General features: G+C 39.2%; 1 protein-coding gene across 2 annotated transcripts; it reads left to right on the plus strand.

Moving 5' to 3' along the window:
* Positions 1-1,673: 1,673 nt before the first annotated feature.
* leo1 (LEO1 homolog, Paf1/RNA polymerase II complex component) lies at positions 1,674-11,789 on the plus strand. Of its 2 annotated transcripts, none has more exons than XM_047362286.1 (14): positions 1,674-1,802; positions 2,868-3,010; positions 4,009-4,289; positions 5,640-5,848; positions 6,040-6,144; positions 6,229-6,323; positions 6,421-6,569; positions 6,674-6,758; positions 6,856-6,950; positions 7,038-7,172; positions 9,611-9,746; positions 10,847-11,039; positions 11,114-11,211; positions 11,487-11,789. In XM_047362286.1, the coding sequence occupies exons 1-14, from the start codon at positions 1,745-1,747 to the stop codon at positions 11,598-11,600; spliced, it is 1,896 nt and encodes a 631-aa protein (XP_047218242.1). In that variant the 5' UTR covers positions 1,674-1,744; the 3' UTR covers positions 11,601-11,789. The 2 variants fall into 2 exon arrangements, with proteins under 2 accessions (XP_047218242.1, XP_047218241.1); XM_047362285.1 differs by having other exon boundaries at positions 1,680-1,802; positions 2,865-3,010.
* The last annotated feature ends 5,474 nt before the right edge of the window (positions 11,790-17,263 follow it).

Consider the following 17,263-nt stretch of genomic DNA (forward strand, 5'->3'; position numbering starts at 1 on the left):
TAAAATAAAATAAAATAAAATAAAATAAAATAAAATAAAATAAAATAAAATAAAATAAAATAAAATAAAATAAAATAAAATAAAATAAAATTTAATTTAATTTAATTTAATTTAATTTAATTTAATTTAATTTAATTTAATTTAATTTAGTTGTATTACATGCAAAATATACATACAAATTTACATGTAAATACTACATTTCCTTCTTATTTATGACACATTTGAAAGAAAAAAAAAAACACTTGAAATATTTTTTAAATATATAAATATTTGCAGATTTCTTTCAAGGTGTCAATGGCTGTTTCTTCATTCATTTTCAGTCAGTAGCCTTCATGACCTAGAAGAATATTTTTTGTTTGTTAAGCCATTTTGCCTGGACTTATAAATTATTAAGACATAAACTTTGCTTAGAAACCATAAAATAATAGTCAAATAACCAACTCTAAATCAAATCATTAGTCACTTACAACAGTGATACTAAAGAGCTGTGAACTGAAAACCTGCCATACAACAGACAATAAACAACAGGATGATGAATGTCTCAGACTTTAAGTTCTTTGGTGGATTATTTTTCCATTTGTACTCTAGTTTTTGACACCTTGACACTTCATCTTTTGTTCTCCACTTGTTAATGTTCCTTCATTTTAACACACACTATCTGCTATGCTGTCAGTGTCAGGTACAAGGGCTTGACTGAAAATATTTGAAAGAGGAACCATACTCCAAATAAAATGTTAATAGCATTCAGAAAGCCAACAGCTATTGTCCAAGAACACTTTATAGGAGTACAAGAAAGTCAGGCTACTGGAAACTAAATATAAAGAAACAAGGTGTGGTTTAAAACTTTTACTCGGTTCAACTGAACGTTGTGTAAAAACCTTTGGAGTTCAAGACCACATTTTTAACCAAACTTGTTTAGATTATTATTAATATGTGATGAGGAAATCTTTAACCAAAGAAGTTCAGTTCACAATATAATTGTGACATCTCCAAATTATGAGATAGTTTTCTTAGCAAAATATATGTAATTAATGTAAAAAAAATCTAACAAATGAATATAATTAAATACACTGTAAGTTCTTTGAACTGCATTAAATCCTGCACTGAATTACCAGTGCAATCTGCACAAATTCCAACATCAATTTGTTGAATAACAACAACTGAATGGAAATCCCGATCTAATACTCTAATGTAATACACACAGGTAAATATGTATAACAGTAATTTTAAACGAATTTCTCTATACCTTTCTCTATAAAATATAGAGTGAGATTAAACAAGCAGAAATTAGATTAATGGGGGATTACGATATTGCTGTATTAAACCATACATAAAGTAAGCGTCTAAATCATATTTACCCACTGATTAATACATGTAATTCACTGGTAAGTACACAGTTTATTGGGTGTAACCCTTTAAATTCTTTAATGTAATATTTTAATTAAAGTTGAATGTTATGGATATTAGTGTTATGGAATAGGTATCTCACCATTTCCCATGAGCTGGTTTGCATGACTTCCAATGCAACATATTTATGGACGCTACAAATAAGAAAATGACGTCAAACTATAAAATCTATGTATTTTGACTTTGTGACACGGAAGTCCTGAATTTGTTTCAAATACCGCCCCCTGTCGCCTGATAGAAGTTACTACAGAACCATGGCTGTGACCCAGAAGGAAAACACTTCCTGCTGCCCAGTGATCACTTCCTGAAGATCTGTTCTTACGACAGTTTAGAAGAAATGGCGGACCGGGGTGAATTATTCGGCAGTGATGGAGACAGCGATAATGATCAAAGAGGTAATAAAACCTCCCAGCTGCTGACGGTTGTGTTGGGTTAGGAAATGTCCATATTTTTTACAACGTGACTATCATAATATAAGTTTGATTATTGATCGGTAACAGTGGAAGTTGAACGTGGCTCTCTATACACCAAATGGTATTAAACGTAGTTTATTTTTGTCTGTAAAAGTTAAATTTTTTGACAAAACATTGGAGGTCGAAATATTTGAACCCCCGCATGCGCAATAACATTAATTTAGAGCGCTTTGCTAAAAAGTAGACCTTAGATTGGTAACAATAATGCAATCTCTCTTTCTCTCACACTCACACACAAATACATTAAAACTATTACAATGTATTCTGAAAGGAAGGGTTTGTAATGACGTCACATGTATTTGTTGTTAATCGTGGAAACTAATTTAAACACTGGAAGCATTTATTGTAAGAATGTATGCCCATGTGGTCTGGTTTATATTGTTACAAGCTAAAGGTATTGATTCCTATGTACCACTTGATCTATTTGTCTGTAGTTATACATTCAACCAATTTAATATAAAAGATCCATCAGGTCAAAAAGAGCATTTAAATGTCTGCAGAGATGCACCAATCGGTCGGTCAGAAATTGACCAATTTTTCCTGTGTTGGATTTGATCAGTGATCTTCTGGTCAAATGATGAAAAGAAATAAAAGAAATCCAACTGATTAAATGGATTAAAACCAAGAACTCTTACCATTTTTCGGGTTTTAAATGCATCAACCAACAGCACATATTATGTATGATGCACTTTTTTGTTTTCGGCTTAATACAATTCCAGTAAAGGTGAGGTACATATGCTTTGATAAATTATCCCAAGTTTTTTTAGATAGTCATGTAATTTCCTTTTTATGTTGGATTCAAAACTATGACCTCTGATAAATAACCTCCAGTTTTATGATCCTTAGAAAATTATTCTGGTCAAATTTAGAATCAGAAGGTCAAACATTAAAGAAAACCAGAAACCAGCATTTGCCAGTAAAAGTCTGACTGGTTCATCTCGTGAGCCATGTGTTCATAATAAAATGGGTTTCTTTACTGACTAGCAGAATCCGGCTCTGGATCTGGATCAGACTCGGAGCAGGAGAGACCTCGATCCATCAGTAACGCATCAGGCAGCGACAGTGAGAGGGACCGGGATGATGACGATGACGATGAAGGCCAGGAAACAGGGAAGCCAAGCATGAACAAGGTTGGTACCTTTTTTTTTTTAAAGTTGAATATGCAGTCACAGCCAAAATTATGTGATAAACCTTCAATCTCCATTTTATGCAGTGATAAATCATTTCTTTAAACTCTGCATACTGATCAGTTGCATATGAATTTATTGCGGAGAGTTCTATTAGATAAAAAGCTACTTCCAAAGAAAACCATGCAGGCAGCATTGATTTGCATCAAAATGTCCTCGTGAAGGAAGAAACATCTACTAAGAATATTGCAGCTGAAATAGTAGTTTTTCCAGATCATCATAAAGCTCAAGAAAAACGATTCAGTGGGAGTGAAATAGAATTGAGAATGTCCAAGAACATCCACCAAGCCCTAGGATTGCTTGCTCAGCCTTTACAGCAGGTGGTTGTGAGTGCGTCTGCATCCCTAGTGAATCGAAGGCTGTTGTAGGAGAAGAATAAATGAGTGCATCCGGATACAATCGTGGTGTCAGGTTGCTTGTCATCCAGGTAAGGAGGCTTATCTACAGTATGCCCAGGAATGGTGCCATGTATACAGATCGGGATCTAAATGTTCTATTAGAGGAACTTCCTCCTTCAGTGCGAGCACAACTTGGTAACGGCATTTTCTCCAACAGGATGGAGCATCATGCCACGAGGCAAGAGTGACCATGTTGATAAGTTATAAGCTGCTAAGTGGTTATACATTGAGGGAATTGTTGACGATACGAAGAAGGTTCAATCCTATAGGTCAAATATTTTTGCCTATTTTGTGTATTTAGTAATAAAATACATTAGAATTTATTAAATGTATTATTTTCTCTTTAATAACCTATAGAGGCACATAAAGAAAATCAGAATATGTAGCTGCAAAACCCAGCATTTGTGTCATTAGGACACACCCTACTTACCAGGAAGACCCTCAATTAAAGACTCCTTAAAGGGATGAGTTGGGTAATCAGTTTTACCTTGATAAAAATATTTCCTTGTGTTCATAGTGGAACCTCCCACTCCTGCCTTACAGGAGCTGTTTGGCGATGACAGTGAAGATGAGCAGCGCAGTGGCAGCGATAACCAGTCTGAACAGTCTGGAAACCAGTCGGATGCCAGCATGCATTCAGACCAGGGGGAGAACGATCACTCTGACGCAGAGCAGCACAGCGGGTCGGAGCACGACCAGCTGGAGGAGGATGAAGACGATGAAGACGTGGGTAACCGGTCGGACGCAGGGAGCCCGGCGAGCAGCGGGATGTCCGGTGGTGGAAGTCCTCGTTCTGACAGGGGCAGTGTTCGTTCAGACAGAAGGTAGAACCATTTAACATGGGATACACGCCTTTCTTCTCTGATTCTGGTCCGCTTCTGGTCTCCTGCATCCGTTTTAAGAATTTCAGTATTTTTACTGGCATGTGGACCAGACTGTAAATGCTCCAGTGCTCATGAGTCTCCCTTAAGGATGCACCAGTTAATTAGCTATAGATTTAAATATGCCCAATTTATCATGATTGGCAGATCAAATAGTAGGAAACCAGATTTATATCTGTAAACACATCAACCAAGAGCATGATGTAATCTTTTTGAGTTAGGTGGAAGCAGATAAAGGTTAGGGACAATGTTGCAATTTCTTACATTCTGTTGGATTCAAGAGAACCTGCAGCACTTTTCTTTTACTTGTAAAAAAGAAAAAATGTCGGAATGAGCCTCAAACAGAAGTGTAAATGGGTATCAGCCAGAAAAAAGCTGATTATCCTTTTAAATTTCTTTTTCTAGTAAATCTGATGAAAAGTTTCTGCTGAGGAATCAATCAAATGGCTAAAACCACTCACAGGTTTATCACATTAGCAGCACATGATTAGAACATCATTATTCAATATTTTGAAGGAGGTTTTCCCTGTATGAACATCAGTGCAGGTTTGGCCTGATCCTGACTGCTTAAGTGAGAGTGAACTCAATGGTGAAATCCAAAGAGCTGTCTCAGGCCTTCAGGATTAAGGTTGTAGCAGTTTATGAGCTTATGAGGCTTATGTGTCATGGTTTGGGGATGCTTTGCTGGCCAGCACACCATGACAGAATCCACCATGAATTCCACCTGTGTATCAGAGACGGGTGGAGGAAAATACGAGAGCACCTGTAAATAAAAATAAAAGCAGAACTGGACCTTGCAACATGACATTGACAGGAAAGTTCTGCTCCGAGTCAAAGCCCAGATCTCAGTCTTACTGCGATCCTTGGGGAGGTGACTTGAAACAGGCTTTATGTGCAAGAAACCCCTCCAACATCTCCCAGCTGAAAGTGAGGAGTGAGGCGATCTTTCCTCAGAATGATGTCAGATACTGTTAGAAGGCTGAAAAGGTTTTTTTTCAGCCAAAGGGGGTAAGGTTAGCTATTACTGGGTAGGGTGTTCTAACGTTCCCTTAGCTAGAAAACAGTTTTTTGTTTAATGAGTAAAATAATAATAAAAGAAAATCTAGAGATTAGAAAAGAGGCAATACATGAATATTTGTGAACATTTCTTAATAAGGGCTGCTTCTTGTGGGCCCTAACTTATTCACACGACTATAAGTTGAAGGTAATTATCAGCAAAGGTTTTACCTATTCACGTCAAACTATCGGACTTGGTACATTTCCTTGACTGTGTAAAATTTTGTTTGGGACCAGCATGCACAGCGATCCCAGGACTCCACAGTCGGGACCAGGCACCCCTCACTCCAACGGGGAAGCTTCTGGCAGGGAGAACCAGTCAGACGATGAGAAGTGGGAAGGGGGCGCTAAGAGCGACCAGTCAGAGGACGAGGAGGAGAAGCGTCACTATTCGGATGAGGACAGGGAGAACTCTGATGACGAGGGGCCGAGAAACAGGAAACCAGGTACTGTCCCCGTGGTGTTGAAGATGAAAGGGCTTAGGCACACGAAGTGGATCACAAGACTATCGCATGTTAATCTTTAAACGTCGGGTTTTTCGGATGTGCATGTGAAATGAAGTGTACGGCGTGACCTCTTACTTTGGTAAAACATGTGCTCATGTTTTTTTTACATGCCACGGTTTCCTTTATTTCAGAGTCTGCAAAGGGCAGTGATAGTGAAGATGATTTCATCAGACAAAAAACCAAACCAAAAGCCACGTCGGATTCAGATTCAGACAGCGACGCTGAAGCGAATAAATGTAGGAAATGTCTTGCCCCCATCAAATGTGACAATTCATTGCCTTCTTGTATATTAAAGTGGATTATTTTACTCTGTTTTGCAGCAGAAAAAACAGCCGCGGATGATCTGTTTGGAGAAGCTGACGACATCTCTTCAGATAGCGACGCAGAAAAGCCGCCGACCCCAGGACAGCCTCTGGTATCCATCTGTTCTCCTCAGTTTTTCGTGATCTTATCGTAAAACCTCAATTTTCACTGAATCCTGCTTTTTATGTTTGCCATGTGCCTTTGTGAAGGACGGAGAGGATGGGATGGAGGGAGAGCAGGCCGAGGAGGAACCTGCGCCTGAAACTCGTATTGAAGTGGAGATCCCGAAAGTGAGCACAGACCTGGGATCAGACCTTTATTTTGTCAAGTTACCCAACTTCTTGTCTGTGGAGCCCAGGTGAGAACCCCAAAATATAGTAAATGAACATTGTTCATGATCAAACATGTTAAAAAAGAAAAAGGGCAAATGCTGTGGATTTATTTGAAGTTCTCCTTATGTAGACCCTTTGATCCCCAATACTATGAAGATGAGTTTGAGGATGAAGAAATGCTGGATGAGGAGGGACGGACCAGACTCAAACTTAAGGCATGTCTCTGCAGAATCAAAATCAAGCCACCTTTTTTGTCATAGTGGCTGAATGTTTGTCGGAACGTGTCCTGATGTCCTTTCTTTCCCTCGACAGGTGGAAAACACGATCAGGTGGAGAGTCAAACGAGACGAGGAGGGCAATGAAACACGAGAGAGCAATGCGCGTATTGTCAAGTGGTCTGATGGCAGGTGTGTGTGTGTTACAGCCAGCTAAATGTTGACGTCTGGGCATTATCTGAGTCTGACATGCTTTAACGTCTCCTGTTCTCACCACAGCATGTCCCTCCACCTGGGCAATGAAGTGTTTGATGTTTACAAAGCTCCTCTCCAAGGAGACCACAACCACCTGTTTATCCGACAGGGCACAGGACTGCAGGGACAGGCTGTGTTCAAAACCAAACTCACATTCAGGTAACACGCACCATTGGGTCGGCCGCCAGGTGCTGTTAGGACTGTAGTCTCATTTTTTTATTATTAGAGCAGCACAGAATGAGTCGCTAGAGATAATCCTTCTCCGTCTGGTGTTCTGACATCATAACGAGCAGTAAACATGCCTCAGTGTATCTTTTTTACTAAAAAACAACAAAGTAACACTCAGACTCCATTCAGAAATGTACTTTATGCTCTAAGTCTCTGGATCACCTTGTACAAGGTGTCCAGGTTTCTCTAAATAAGAGCCGTTTTAACCTCTTACTTTAGCCAAGTCCACTTGAATCTGTCTTTTCAGAACACAGGAGTCCGATAAGACATTGTCCAGACCTGCCTTAGTGTTCAGTGACCCTGCTGGCTCCCACATTGAGCATTACAAATAGTCTCGATGGATTATTAAGAAGATTAGAACCAAAGCTGTTCTCAGAGTACGAACGGTTTGGAGTACCATTCTTTTTCATTTAAAAGATTATTTAAACTACAAGATTATGTTACGAGGTTTAAGTTAATTTTAGACTTAATTAAGTGTAAAATTGGCGCTTAAATTAATTAATTAAGAATAATTGACAAACTATCCAATGCAGCCCATATTTTCTCACAACTTTCCTAGAAATCAAAGGTTTATTTCTGGAACTTGCAGGCCACTTTCTGTAACGTAGGCACTTTTCCCAATACTGATAGGGTACTTTTCCAGGACTGAAAGGTTGCCGTCTGGATGTTTTTCCAGAAAAAAAAAAAACTCCAGGTATTTAGAGCTTACTCTTTGTAAACTTGGAGACTATGGTCTGGAACTTAGAGGCTACGTTCCAGAACTTAGTGGCTACGTTCCAGAACTTAGAGGCTACGTTCCAGAACTTAGTGGCTACGTTCCAGAACTTAGTGGCTACGTTCCAGAACTTAGAGGCTACGTTCCAGAACTTAGTGGCTACGTTCCAGAACTTAGAGGCTACGTTCCAGAACTTAGTGGCTACGTTCCAGAACTTAGTGGCTACGTTCCAGAACTTAGTGGCTACGTTCCAGAACTTAGAGGCTACGTTCCAGAACTTAGTGGCTACGTTCCAGAACTTAGTGGCTACGTTCCAGAACTTAGTGGCTACGTTCCAGAACTTAGAGGCTACGTTCCAGAACTTAGTGGCTACGTTCCAGAACTGAGGCTATGTTTCCAAAGTTATTGGTTTTGTTTCAGAATGTATAGGGTTCTTTCCCAGCTCTTATAGGGTACTTTTCCTAAACTTTAAGACTAACTTTTGGATCTTAGAAGGCATCTTCCAGATTTGAAAAATTACTTTGTGGAACCTAGAAGTTCCTTCCATGGAACTTAGAAATTACCTTCCAGAATTTAAAAGGTACCCTTCATAACATACGAGTTAATTTCAAGAATGTATAGTTAAGCCCAAATGATTTATACCCCTGGCATATTTAGGTTTAGAGTAATCTTTTAATATTTTACCAACAAGTTTCTTCTGAGTGTCACTCTGGCTGGGCCGCTCCAACTTTGTTCTGATAAAGACTATGTTGAGGGAGCTAAAGATGAGGGTGATGGTAAGAAGGCCTTCCAACGTCAAAGACTTGGAGCTCATGACCAAAGATAAATTGGTCATAATATTAGTGGAAACATGTACAACAGTTGCTCTGCAATTTTGAAAAGGGTTTACCTTCTTCAGTGCCATTTTTCTAAATGTGTACTCATTTTGCATAGTTTTATTATCTTTTGGAAATTTTCTGTGTCGTTTCCTCTGAAAAAAATCTATCAAAATCTGCCAGGGATATCAGTACTTTTGGGCTTACCTGTACATGTTACTTTCAGAAATTTTGTGGAATATTTTTCCAGAAGCGAAGCGAGATGGTCCCATTACGTACCTGTAACTTATCAGAACCTTGAGGTTACTTTTCTGCACTTGCAAGACAGCTTTCCAGATCTAAACTGTTAGGAAAGCTCAAAGTTTTCCAAAAGAACAGGAACCTTCAAGTCAGTGGAATGTTCCTGTAACACACAGGGTACTTTCAGGAAACTATAGGGTACTTTAGGAAAATAAGCCCATATTACAAGGTGACTTGTAACCTGATGCACCATGGATCTTAAATATTACGTTACATACTTTAGTACCAGGTTATAATCACTTCATAATATACCCTGTTCATTGAACATTTCCTAGAACTACAAAATGTGTGCTAGATCTGTATTATACAAATTCTGCAATGAATTAGTTTTAACTAGTTTGTTATTTGATGGTGAACAATCACATATTTTTCATAATAGAAGCTAAAACTCGAAAATGTAATTTTTTTTATTTGTTCTTAATGCTTTTCTTTGCTTTGTTATGGTTATTCCGGTCGGGAAAATATCAATTACAGTAAATTGCCTATTCATGTTTATTATTATCGTTGACATTTATTGTATTTTTCTCATCTGTCTCCAGACCCCACTCCACAGACAGCGCCACCCACAGGAAGATGACGCTGTCTCTGGCCGACCGCTGCTCAAAGACGCAGAAAATCAGAATACTCCCCATGGCTGGAAGAGATCCAGAGTCGCAACGCAATGAAATGATCAAAGTAATGCCCGCTGGCATTCTGTCCATCTATGCTTTTCTGCCAACGTGCACTGGAATCCTTTTGTCTCCGCCGGGGCTAACTGGGTTTGCATAAGGCTAGTTGCTGCCAAGCATCATACTGGGTTACATAAAAGTACAACCTAGCACACTTACGTAATGAGGTCAAGCAGTTGTCAGTGAAATACAAACTGTGTCGACATCAACGCAGGGCTGGATGGGTATATACAGTCAACCCAAACAAGCCCTACTCATAGCATCACCTAAAGTATTACTGTTAGACAGTGTAGACCCCATGAAATTCTGGAACATACTTTAGTGGGTGAATCTTCAATCACTCTTAATAATTATCATAACATGTGTGTTTATTGCCTGTTGTTTTCTTGTAAACAACCTTACTATCGTTGGAAAGGGTCAGCAAAGCGGTTTGTCTTTAAAAGTACAGCTTATTCAAGCAAAAGAGGCCTGAGAAAAGATTTGGTCCACATGAATCCATTTTACAGCCAAATGGCCACGCTGGAGGACAAAAGCTGAAGATAAGAATCACCTTAACAGTCTTTTCTTAAAGGGATGCTTTTATATTATCTTAAGAGGGGTTGGGTTAAGCAGAAATGTGCAGTTATCTTATCTGCTGCAGATGAGTGGATAATTTTGTTCGGTGGGCCGCTATCTACCACAGGCAGTATAAGCAGCCATGCTTGTTAATACTTGTTAATAACAGCTAAATGTGATGGTGGTTTGATGGTTTATAAAACGTTGGATCTTTTAAAACGATAGAAATCTACTTTTGTTTTTGACCTGCTCTAATTAGCATAGCTTTAGCCTCGATGAGCAACTAATCCCGGGTTATAGGAAAGGCAGAGGCAATCTACTGGGTTATAAATCTACTGCAAACCCACTGCAAACATATCTGAAGTATCCTTGTACTTAGGCCACTACGATTGCTCATAAGAGCCGACTTAAATGATAAAAACATAAGGTGCAATATAAACATATAAGTTGTTCAGTATATGTTTGAAGATCAACAAAAAGTTTCTGTTTTAGCTGTTTCACTAAACATCTGGTGTAGAAATGGCAAATCATACAGGATGTGTCTCTTGACAGAAAGAGGAGGAGCGTCTGCGGGCGTCAATCCGCAGAGAGTCCCAGCAGAGGAGGATGAGGGAGAAGCAGCACCAGAGGGGCCTGAGCAGCAGCTACCTGGAGCCCGACCGCTATGATGACGAGGAGGAGGGCGAGGAGGCCATCAGTTTGGCAGCAATCAAGAGTAAATACAAGGGAGGAGGAGGCCTGAGAGGTAACTGCACTTATTTTTCTTTTATTGTGTCTAACTAGGATACGTTCTTGACAATTCGTCTGTCCTCATTCCAGAGGAGAGAGCAAGGATCTACTCCTCAGACAGCGACGAAGGCTCTGATGATGATAAAGCCCAAAGGCTGATGAAGGCCAAAAAGTTGGACAGTGATGAGGTAGGTGCAGGATTCTGGTGGACAGACAGGGGGCAGTCTGATGTAGGACACTGAATGGTAAAACACCAAGTATTGCACTTGTCCTGATGTGAGCTGAACTGGTCTAGACAGGAAGTACTGATTGTTCTGAAACCATGTGTTTTCCTCTCAAATTAGAAGATGCTGTCAAAAACACACACAGCCGTATGTGAAAAACCGAAAGCAACAAGAAGCCGGACAGATTGTCTTCTGCTGTCAGCTCTGTGTAATCTCTTCTCATCCTCTGTTGTTCTCAGGAGGGCGAGGGCTTGGGCAAGAGGAAGGCAGAAGATGATGAAGAAACGACCACGAAAAAGGCTAAGAAATATGTAATCAGTGACGAAGAGGAGGAAGAAGACGACGATGAATAGTTAACTTTTTTTTGTTTTGTTTTTTTATTGTTCCCACTGTATTATCAGCGTTCAGTCCACATGGCGTAAAAATAGCCATGTTTTGGTTTGTATATTTTCTTATGACCTGTGTGTGAATGTGTGTTGGTTTGTTTATGATGTGTACAGCAGAGGTGAGAAAGAAATAAACGCTTGTCTTATGTAACCAAAGCTTCCCGGAAAGCCTCTATTTGTTTGTATTTTTGCATTATAGATCATGCATGAATCACACAATTGTTGTGAGATTACAAAACATAATGTTTAGTTTCACTTCCAAGCACGCAAGGCCTTCATTAGATGACTGCCTGAGGTTGATGAGGATTGGATTAATCTAGAAGCTGCAACTGTTCATTTCGTTTTAGTCACTGTTTAAATGCTCAGCTGGTTTTCTGCAGTTTCAGCAGATCTGACAAGCCCTTGAGCAAAGGACTTGCCAATGTAGTTTTGAAAGAACCGGAATTACTGGATTTGAGTTTGGAGACTAGAGATGCTGTAGCAATGCCAGAGAAGATGCTTCTAGACCTTTTTAACCAATACAGAAAAAAAACAAATAGAGGCCTTAGAAAGATTCACATTCATATTGACAATGGTATGCACTCCCTTTGCCAAACTAAGCTTTCACTGTTCTTTGCCTGGTGTTCAGAGCAGTGAAAATGTATTTGCCACCTTACAGTTTTCTTTTTGCTTTTTTGTCAAACTTAAATGTTTGACATTTTTGAGACTTTCGGAGGTGGATTTGCTGGTGGGCCTTGGATCATCATCCTCCTACATAACCCGAAGCGATTGAGCTACAGGTCAGGAATTGATGACCAGGCATATTCCTTCAGGATTGTCTGTAACAGAGCTAAGTGAATGGTTTCATCAATTGGGGCAAATGGCCCAAGTCCTGAAGCAGCAACTTACCCCCAGACCATCACTCTTATCACCTCCATGTTTGGCTGTTTCTAATTAATTTTTTTCCAGACGTAATGGGACTCACATCTGACAGAAATTCCCATTGTTGTTTCATCAGTCCATGGAAAATTTTAACCTAATGGAAAATCGTGGAGAGCTCTTGTAATGTTTTGGGTCATGTTTTTTAATCTCAAATGATCAACTCTGACCTTAATTGAGGCAAGTAAAGCCTACAATGCTTTAGGATGTTTTGGGTTTTTTTGTGACCTGGATGAGTGGTTGATGTGCTCCTGGATTAATTTTGGCCGGCCGGCCACTCCTGAGAAGGTTCACCACTGTTCTATGTTTCCTCCATTTGTTGATAATGGGTCTCACTGTGGTTCATTGGAGTCCCAAAACCTTAGAAAAGGATCTTGACTTGGTTTCTCATCTGTTCTTGTTATGTTTTAGATCACAACATGATGTGTTGCCTCTGGACATTTTTTGCCTACTTCATGTTGTCAGACAGGTTCTATTCAAGTTATGTCAGTTATCAAGTTAGGCAGAAATCAGACCTAAATGTGGGTTGTAAAATTTAAGCCCCAAAAAGGTGTTCAATCACAGTCAGTTTTTGATTTAATAAGAGGATAAGCATTACCTTTTAACTGTTCAGGCTGGTTTGGATAGATTCTTTTTATGTTAATAAAAATTGTATAATGGGGCTGCACAGTGGCACAGTTGGTAGCACTGTTTCCTTGCAGCAAGAAGCACTGTTGGTAGCACTGTTGCCTTGCAGCAAGAAGGTCCTGGGTTCGATTCCCGGCCTGGGGTCTTTCTGCATGGAGTTTGCATGTTCTCCCCGTGCATGCGTGGGTTCTCACCGGGTACTCCGGCTTCCTCCCACAGTCCAAAAACATGCCTGTTAGGTGAATTGGTCTCTAAATTGCCCTTAGGTGTGTGTATGGTTGTATGTGTGTTGCCCTGCGATGGACTGGCGACCTGTCCAGGGTGTACCCTGCCTCTTGCCCGTAGACTGCTGGAGATAGGCACCAACTCCCCCGTGACCCACTATGGAATAAGCGGTAGAAAATGACTGACTGACTGAAATTTTATAATTTTGCATTGACTCAGGTTGTCAGATACTAAAAATAGTTTGACTATCTGAAGTAGTTGAGAGTAACAAAAGAGCAAAAAATGGAATGAATCTATGAAGTGGAAAATACTTTTAAGCCACTGTGTGTTACTAAATCTCCCTTTCCTCTATTCATTTTCTTATGCGTTATAACATACAAACATTCCAAATACAATGTACCTTAAATTTGCAACTGAACATTAAATGTGAAAATACAAGAGACATTATTAAAGGCCTCAATTCTTCCTATGTGCTTTAGTTCATTTATTAATAATTAATCTATTGCCAACACAGAGGCAGGATAGAAAATTATACCAACACACCTTAGGGCAGTTTATAGTGAGCTACTATCCTAACATGCATCTGTTTGGACGGTGGGGGGACCCACCTTCTTGCTGAAAGACTATAGGGCCACTGTCTGGTTTAATTAGTTTTTTTTTGGTAAGGCACCAATTCATACCAAAAGTCTTTTCAAGGCACTTCCCCAAAAATGTGAGAAAAGTCAAATTTGTAGAGAAATCAACAAAATGAGGAAGTAAGCACTTGACCCAATTCTCAATCAGGAGTAAGCATTTAACAACAGTAGAGGCAAACCTCACAGTGCCTTTGCTTTAGTACATCATGACATTTAATCTTTCACTGAGACTCAAGAAATAAACCCTGACATCTCACTGGTTACCTTGCACTGCAAGTCAGCTGCAGAGAGTAGAGGAAGCCCAGCTTCTCCAGACTGATAGATACTGCTAAAATAAATTCATAACGTGTTGTAACACGAGACCAGGAAATAATGATTAGATAATGCATTATAGTATAAATAATATAATATATATATTTATTTTTATCATTAACAAGCTAATGTAAAACGTTTCATAACTTAATGACAAAAATGAATCAATTATTATATTAGAACACTGAATTGTGACCCTATTGGACGTCAATAAGAATTTTAATAAAATAGCGAATACATTTTTGTGCCTGAATACAGTTTAAAACAGTTCAAATTACACTTTAAATTTTGAAATATTGAATATTGCCCCTGTTTCTCTTGTGAAATGCCCAGTTTGATCTAAATAAACTTCGCACAAAAAGCAAGGAAGTTTGTGTTTGGTTGTGTATTCTTCTTCGTTGTAATAATGCTTCTTGGCAATAAATCGTGTTTGTTTGAAAGCCTGTTTATATGCTTGTAAAGGATTCTACATTTGTTAGTAAAATGCATTTGTGGGTTGAGGAGCAGAGTTGAGTGTGCAGGTTGCGCCCATAAAAGTCTTACCAAATCCTCTCTACCAATGCCAAACAGGTTATTCTGCTATTGACACATGTTTAGTGCCATCTATTCAATTTAATAATTGAAGTTTGAAGAAATAGACAGAAGTGCAACCTTTAATTCATTTAACAAACAGGGGCGTCAGGTGTGTGTGGGGGAACTGTGCACAACCTCAGCAGCCTGGCACCCCCTCCTCATGATGCTCACCAGATTGGTCAAACACAGATGTGGGATGGCATCCCATTCTTAAACAAGCATTTGTTACAAGTGAGCCAATGTGATTTTGTTGGTCACTGATGCAACAAGTGTTCACTGGTGTTGAGATCCAGAAAGCAGACAGGCCATTCCATCCTCTCCAGTTAAATTCTGGAGGTAGTCTCTAATAAACCCCACTATGTGGGCAGGGACAATTGAGCTTGGCTCTAAATGTAGAGATAGATGTAGAGATAGATAGATCTATGGGGTAAGAACACTGTCAAAAACAATGTGTATGTAAAGACGGAAATGTGTGCATATTAGTCAATAGTTGTGCATAAGTAAAATCCAAAAGATGTATTGTATATTTTCTCTATAAGAATACAAAATAAAATATTACATCTTCAAGAAATTACAAACACAAAGTTCAAGTTTACAGTTGTGGTTTATTCTTTATGAATACAATATGCTGTAACAGTTTGTGAATACGATTTCTTTTCTTTGAGAATACGAATTTACATCAGTGACTTGTCACGTGATCTCAGGCTCAGAATATAGTGGGTGGAGTTATACAATGATGTACAGTAGGTGGCAGTATGCACCTCTGAATTTGTTGCGAACCGCCAGCAGACGAAGAGAAGAAGCAGCAGCACTAGCGCTAAGATGACGGGCCAAGAAACTACGGTACAAAGCCAGATTATGTTAAAAAGTTTATATATGTCTTAATGTCGTTAATATATGCCCTTGGTCCGTTTATTTGGCGCTAGTGCTTCTACTTCTTCTGTTCGCGGTTCGCAACAAATTCAGAGGTGCATACTGCCACCTACTGTACATCATTGTATAACTCCACCCACTATATTCTGAGCCTGAGATCACGTGACACCAAGTCGTTGATGTAAATTCGTATTCTCAAAGAAAAGAAATCGTATTCACAAACTGTTATAGCATATTGTATTCATAAAGAATAAATCACAACTGTAAACTTGAACTTTGTGTTTGTAATTTCTTGAAGAGAAAATATACAATACATCTTTTGGATTTTACTTATGCACAACTATTGACTAATATGCACACATTTCGTCTTTACATACACATTGTTTTTGACAGCGTTCTTACCCCATATAGATCTCTCTGCCTCCAATGATGTCAAGCCTTGTTTTTTCAACAAGAGAGAGGCTGTCCCATATCATCACACAGCTGCCACCATAAACCTGTTTTGCATTGGCAGAGAGGATTTGGAAAGCTTTCTTACTGCCACAACCCGAATACTCAACTCAGCTCCATTTTTCTACAAATGGGAAAAAATTTAGGGGGAAATAAACAGGCTTTCCAATGATATAACATATTTTACTACAAAGATTTGTTAAAACAAAGAAAGTCAACCAAACACAATTCTCCTGACGTTTTATGCCAGCTGGACCAAGTTCAAGTAGTAGTGTAAGGCACTTTGCTTGATTCAACTTAAATCAGTTTTTTATTGCTAGCAGTATATCATAATGGGTACATTCTTGGTTAAGGTTTTAAAGGACCTGAACCCTTGTGAAAAGATCAGGTGCTTACTCAGCAAAAATATTCAGAGAATTTTCCAGAGATCATTACAAACTCAAAAAGCGATCTTTATAAACTGAATCCTATCTGTAGTGAAAAGGGAAGTATGTTTATGAAAACTCGTCTTGTAACGTGTGATAAAAATTCACAAAGCCAGATATTATGCAACTGCTAATGTTGTTAAGTAACTGAGTAAAAGCCTGGAGTACAAGCAGGGCATTTCAGGCAGTTCAGAAAAAGGACCCACTGTTGGAAATAATAACCCCCTTTACAATCATTATCACTAGCTGGATCATTTTAATGGTAGCATTATACTGTTTACCCTTCAGCAGACCCTGAAGAGGTAGCAGGATCATCAGTAGGTATGCAGCTCAGTTATCTACGTCAGTGCTCCAGCTGTTGGAGCACAGCAAAGGTGAGGCATTGTGACTTGATCCCTTCTGAGCCACACAGTAAGAGGAGAATGGAGAGAACAAGCGTCCTGGTTACTGATTCATGTTCAGCTGCCAGAATGACGCACAGCATCTCTCTCTCTCTCTCTCTCTCTCTCTCTCTCACACACACACAGACACACACAGTGTCCCAGAGACAACCTCCAATGGGACCAGTCTCACTACCCTGTCCAGTCATATC

Source organism: Girardinichthys multiradiatus, chromosome 4, assembly GCF_021462225.1.
Source record: "Girardinichthys multiradiatus isolate DD_20200921_A chromosome 4, DD_fGirMul_XY1, whole genome shotgun sequence".
Classification (NCBI taxonomy): Eukaryota; Metazoa; Chordata; class Actinopteri; order Cyprinodontiformes; family Goodeidae; genus Girardinichthys; species Girardinichthys multiradiatus.